Below are 5,990 nucleotides of genomic sequence, written 5' to 3'. Positions count from 1 at the left end.
CATTTAGTTCCTATGCTCCACTTATCTGGAACAAACTTCCAGAAAACTGTAAGAAAGCGTGAGTTCCTTTAAATCAAGACTAAAAACACATTTGTGTAGGATTGCCTTCGACTGTTCTAGTTAAACAGTTCAACTAAAACATATTTTCTTTAATCCAACTGTTTTTAATATTCTTTTTTTGTTTCTGCATTTTGTATTTTATTTTATTTATTTATTTATTTTTTCCTACTTGCTTTGATTCTGTTTTATCTTCCTGTATTTTAATCATGTAAAGCACTTTGCATTGTCTTTGTACTGAATTGTGCTATACAAATAAATTTGCCTTGCCTTGCCTTGCCTTCAATGCTATTTCTGCCTCATTATGCAAATGAGGAGGGGCTGTGATAATAAATAAATAAGGTAATTGTTAAAAAGGCAAATAGATAAAGAAGCTAATTAAAAGAGATATATAAATGTATGCCTCAATGTATATTTATTTTCTTTCCACATTTATTTGTTTATTATATTTTTGGGGGCAATTAAGGCCCCGTCCACACGAAGTCAAAACGAACACGAAACGCTGATATTTTCCAAAACGTTTGCCGTAAAGACGGAGACGTAAAATAAATGTGAGCGTCCACACGAATGCATGAAAACGCTGCAAAATGTATGCCAGGCCTGTAAGTGGCGCTGTGGTGCCAAAGCAAAAATAAGCGACGAAATGTTGGGCATGCGCACTAATATTTATACATGGTTGCCCTGCGCGTCTATTTTCGTGGTTCAGTCAAATTCAGGTGCTGAACTATGTGGTCGATATTGCTCTGTTCTTCCTGGAGATATTCCAGAAGAAGAAGATTCTGTTGTACTGTAAGCCTGACAGCAGGGTGAGTAGCATTAGCATCAACGGCGCCATTGTTGTTGTGATGTGTCGCGCATGCGTGTTTAGAGGTGACGCTATGACGCATGCGTGTAAAAAAAAATATGCGGTTAGAGCATAAAGATGGAAACGGCGTTTCAGAATCTTCCCACTCTGAAGGCTGAATAAAAAAAAGATCGTTTACAGACCCCCGAAATGCCGGCTTCGTATGGATGAGAGGCTGGTTTGGTGAAAAATTTGTGCGTTTAGGCCAGGGTTCGTCTTCGTGTGGACGGGGCCTAATTATATGCTTATTTATTTATTTATTGAACATTTATTTATTTATTTACATATTTTTTAATATGGCAGAGTTGGTCCTCCATAATTCTGGCTTTATTTCTGTAAAAAAAGAAAACCTTTGAAATAAGTAACTTTAACCTGCTTGTTTTTCTTTGTTTTTTTTTTTCAACATAAAGATATTATTCTATGGATTTGCATTCATTTCGAGGATCAAGTAAGGACAGGGGTTATCTCTGATATCACCTGATAAAGGAAAAATATTTTAATCATTTAAGCTCTAATAACTTCAAACCTAAAATAGAAAGATGTATTTTTATGAATATTTTTTAACAACTATTTTATGTAATTCATCAACGTTTGTTATCAATGTGGGGAAACAAAAACAACAGATTACTAATAATTTATTGATCCGTAATCTTTGTTAACAAACTCTAAAATAAATATTTTGACGTTAACCTGATACTACTCTGATAGAATAGGCAAATAAAAATCTAAAATTTTCAAAAGACTGACATAAAAATAATCTACAGACAAAATAACTAATGTCAAATCCTGCCTTTAAAGATGTTTATTTTCATTAATGTATTTGCTTAATGTAATGAGGAATGTTTAAAATTAGGTTAAAATATATTAGTCAGTTTTTAACAGGGACAAAATACGACATTTAGTTGTGAAAGATGTTCCAACAGCACCACCTGCTGGAGGCAAACAGACACTGCAGACTGTTTGAAGAAAAAAAAACAAGCTATAAAAGATACGTAATTTACCCTGATGCAGTAGATTATTTTATGACTAACAGGTTAAAGTACAGAAAGTTATTTCAGACGTTATTGAACTGAGCTGAGACGCCATTACTGGGTGTTAGATCTCTGCTGGAAAACGAGAGAAATATTTGGAGGACTTTAAGAAGAAGCTGAAACTTTGGTGAGTCCTGCTGTTAAAATAATTCATTAGAAAATGGCAGAGAGACTTTTGGAAAGTTTCCTGAGCTGCCATGTGTGTTCAGAGACTTTCAGAGATCCTGTGTCTCTGAGCTGCAACCACAGCTTCTGTTCAAGCTGCCTGAAGAAATTCTGGGAAGAAACTGGAAACAAGAACTGTCCCATCTGCAAAAGAAAATCTTCTAAGGATCATCCACTAGTGAACTTCACTCTAAAGGAACTGGCTGATTCTTTTACTGAAAGACAGAAATCTGGATTATCTGAGACAGAAAGAGGAGAAAAGCAGTTGATGGTGGTCTGCAGTAAACACCAAGAAGACCCTAAACTGTTCTGTAAAGACGAGCAGAGAGCTGTGTGTCCTGTCTGTGAGTTTTCTCTCCACCAGAGTCACAAAGTGGTTCCTATAGAACAAGCAGTCAGTGAGCTGAAGGAGCAGCTGAAATCTGACTTAAAGTTTCTACAGCACAAGAGGAACAAACACAAACAGGTGGAGAAAACATACAATGATGTGATTGAACACTCTAAGAAGCAGCTGTTGTCCACAGAGAGACAGATCAGAGCAGAGTTCAACAAGCTCCACCAGTTCCTGAGAGAGGAAGAGGAGTCCAGACTGGCAGCTCTGAGGGAGGAAGAGGAGCAGAAGGGGAAGACTATCAGCAGAGAGATGAAGAGGATTCAGGAGCAGATCTCCTCTCTGTCAGACAGTATCTCTGCTGTTGAAGAAGACCTGCAGAAAGACCAGGTGTCGTTCCTCAGCAGTTATAAAGCCACTCAGAGCAGAGCCAGAGCCCAGAGCTCACTGTCAGATCCACAGCTGGTCTCAGGAGCTCTGATAGATGTGGCCAAACACCTGGGCAACCTGTCCTTCAGACAGTGGCGGCCGGCCCATAGGGGGCGCTGGGGCACCGCCCTCCCTGATAAGAAGAGAGAAATTTAAAATATATTTTTAGAAATTAACTCATAAATGTCAGTTTTACTCTCTAGACTGTGTACATATAAGCAAAACAAATTATATAAACTACATTTCCCTATCTACTGTCATTAATTTGTGGATTTCCACAGACAGACTCCTACCGTCTCTGTTCTGGGGGCGCTGATCAGACTGACCCACATTTGCAGAGAATCTGTCAATCATGTACTATTGCTAGGTGAATTTAATGGCCAATCAGCGTCTCGGAACTTTATGGTATTGGGGCGCTGAAAATACTGCGCTTTAACAGGCTTCTGAACCCAAGCGCAGGTGCAGACAGTTAGAGGGAAGATGGCGAATGTAACGAGCGAGATGCAGCTTCCACCAAATTCGGTGAGATCCTTATTTATCTACCCGTTTGCCAGAAGAACATCCCTGTTGTAGGATATGAACATTTCATGTCATAGTTATTGTGACTGTGACGAATCCACCTCGTCGCTTAAAACAACCTCTCTAACTTTGCGCGCCACACACACATTCCTGTTATACTGTGTTTGTGAGGACCAATACACTCGCGCTGAGACCAGTAGCTCCATGAACTTAAAACACACAAGCTGTTCCTGGTTACCTGCTGGCATATTGAGGGTGCACACTTAATATTTCAGTGGGGTTAGCCGTGTGTGTGTGTGTGTGGGGGGGGGGGGGGTGTACGTGTTTATGCGGGGACTTGTCATCTTCAGTCTGGCTGCGTCTTTGCTGGGTTCAAACCCAGTTTGGTGTAATTGAATAAGTCAATGAATCTGTGTAAAAGAATTAAGTTGTAAAAATTATTAGTTTTTGTACATCAATTGTTTGTGGAGGTAATATATGGACAAAACTGATTAATGAGAAGAAATCAGAAATAAGAGAGCCTGATGTGAGGGGCTTAAACTATTTAATGAGGGCTGTGGGAAGAAAAGCGGCAATTTTTGTTTTCTGTTTCTTTGTTACATTGCTGGTAACTGGAGGGAGGCTGAGGCCCAGAGTATCTTGTACATGTTTAGTTTCTTTTGCACCCTGTTTTGAGTTTTTGAGCTCAATAAATCACCAACACCGGTAACCCGACTGAGACTGGATTCTTGGAGGCCAAAGAACCCCGTCACAGTGACCCAAATCATCACTGTTACTGTTATTATATAGTAAATTAAATCATTACTGTTAAATTGTATGTATTGTCCAATTGTTTATTTGAATTCTTATTCCGGATTAGTTGGAGACATACACTAGGCTATATCAGCCCCACCAAAAATATTTTTCACCAGCCGCCACTGCCTTCAGAGTCTGGGAGAAGATGAAGGACAAGGTCCACTTCAGTCCTGTCATTCTGGACCCAAACACTGCTGATGGACGGATGGATCTGTCTTATGATCTGACCAGTGTGAGAAGAGGAGACACATGGCAGCAGCTTCCTGGTAATCCAGAGAGAAACACTATGTACGCTGAGGTTATTGGTTCTGAAGGCTTCAGCTCAGGGAAACACAGCTGGGAGGTGGAGGTTGGAGATCATCCTGACTGGGAGGTTGGTTTGGTTAAAGAGTCTTTTGACAGGAAGGGAGAGCGAAAGTCTTCACCAAAATATGGAATCTGGTGTTTAAAGCATGATGCTGGAAAATACACAAATGGTGATGATCAGACTTTCAAAGTGAAGAAGAATCTCCAGAGGATCAGAGTCCAGCTGGACTATAACAGGGGGGAGGTGTCCTTCTACGACCCTGAAGACATGTCTCACATCTACACTCACAGAGACACTTTCACTGAGAAACTTTTTCCTTATTTCTATGTTGGAAAAGCTCCTGATGCTAAAACATCTGACATTAAAAATCAGTTAATCTGAGGTTTCTTCATTTTTTTTTGAACAAGTTAACTTTAAAGCGACGAAAGTTAATTGTAAAAATACTTTTGCTGATTTTTCTTTTTTGTTTCACATCAGAAATTTTATTAAGATGTAAGTTAGAATTTAAATGGATTTGATTATAAATCAAAATATAAAGTCATTATTTGTTTTGTAAGCAACTTCTGAGCAATGAGATCATTTAGTTTTCTTTTTATTTTCTTGACTCCTTTATTACTTAGCCCATTTTCAAGATTTTAGATTTTAATCTGTTGATTATTTCAGTTAATCTTTAAAGTTTGTCACAATATACTTTTCTTCTGAATAACTTCTTAGCAAATATAAAATGTAAAATCTAATCCTGAAATACGTGGCATACATTTAACCTGAAGTTGATTTTGGTTTTAACACATAAAATAATTTATTTGACATATATTATTGTTAATATTTGATTCATGACTGTCGATATGAATTATTTTAGAAATGTCATCTTTAAGTTTATCCTTTATTCCAACATCTTGGAAGCTTCACCAAAATTTTAAATATTTTCATCTCATAAAACCTTTTCTGAATTGTGCAGAACACTTTTAATATCTGTCAGGTCTACATGCATAGATCTTATATTCACGAATATATCTTAACTATTTTCACAAATTGTATCTAGAGCTGGGAGCTGTAGTGATCATAATATGATTACCTTATCGAGGAAAATTGAATAACATAAATCAGAGAAGAGATTCTTCCTTTCTGCCTGTGAAGATTCACTTTCATGCAGGTCATGGTAAAGGTTGAAAAGTTCAGTCCAGGCAACTGGAGGTGAAGTTTTTTAGAATACGTTTCCCCCCTTACATCCCAGAGGCTTCTTTGGTTCTAACTGGTGATGAGGAGCCCTGAGATTAATATATTGTACCGGTAGGTCTAATAAAGAGTTAGGGTGGCTGTGATCCCTCCTACTGGAATGAACATAGAGGTCACCTGGGGGGGTGTCCATGGAATATGGGCCCAATTTCCACCTACAGTATATTAACCTCAGTGTTCCCCACCACCAGTTAGAACTGAAGACGCCTCTCGGTTGACAGAAGAAATGTATTTTAGAAAACCAGTTGCTTAAACTGAACCCTTCAAATTTTCCCT

The 5,990-nt window shown here is 38.3% G+C and overlaps 1 protein-coding gene across 1 annotated transcript; it reads left to right on the top strand.

Moving 5' to 3' along the window:
• Nucleotides 1-1,949: 1,949 nt before the first annotated feature.
• On the top strand, nucleotides 1,950-4,859 carry LOC119779495 (nuclear factor 7, brain-like). The gene is made up of 2 exons (XM_038279149.1): nucleotides 1,950-2,949; nucleotides 4,304-4,859. Exons 1-2 carry the CDS (start codon nucleotides 2,093-2,095, stop codon nucleotides 4,857-4,859), a joined length of 1,413 nt encoding a protein of 470 aa, XP_038135077.1. The 5' UTR covers nucleotides 1,950-2,092.
• Nucleotides 4,860-5,990: the final 1,131 nt, after the last annotated feature.

Source organism: Cyprinodon tularosa, unplaced genomic scaffold, assembly GCF_016077235.1.
Source record: "Cyprinodon tularosa strain WSP-4 unplaced genomic scaffold, ASM1607723v1 ctg1483, whole genome shotgun sequence".
Classification (NCBI taxonomy): domain Eukaryota; kingdom Metazoa; phylum Chordata; class Actinopteri; order Cyprinodontiformes; family Cyprinodontidae; genus Cyprinodon; species Cyprinodon tularosa.
This window is presented reverse-complemented; position numbering and strand designations above follow the sequence as displayed.

What these genes read in the sequence shown, in the direction of transcription:
- LOC119779495 (XM_038279149.1), top strand. Translation starts at nt 2,093, where the DNA reads ATGGCAGAGAGACTTTTGGAAAGTTTCCTGAGCTGCCATGTGTGTTCA. An exon ending in GGCAACCTGTCCTTCAGACA is followed by an intron (nt 2,950 to 4,303) that starts GTGGCGGCCGGC and finishes CACTGCCTTCAG; the next exon opens with AGTCTGGGAGAAGATGAAGG.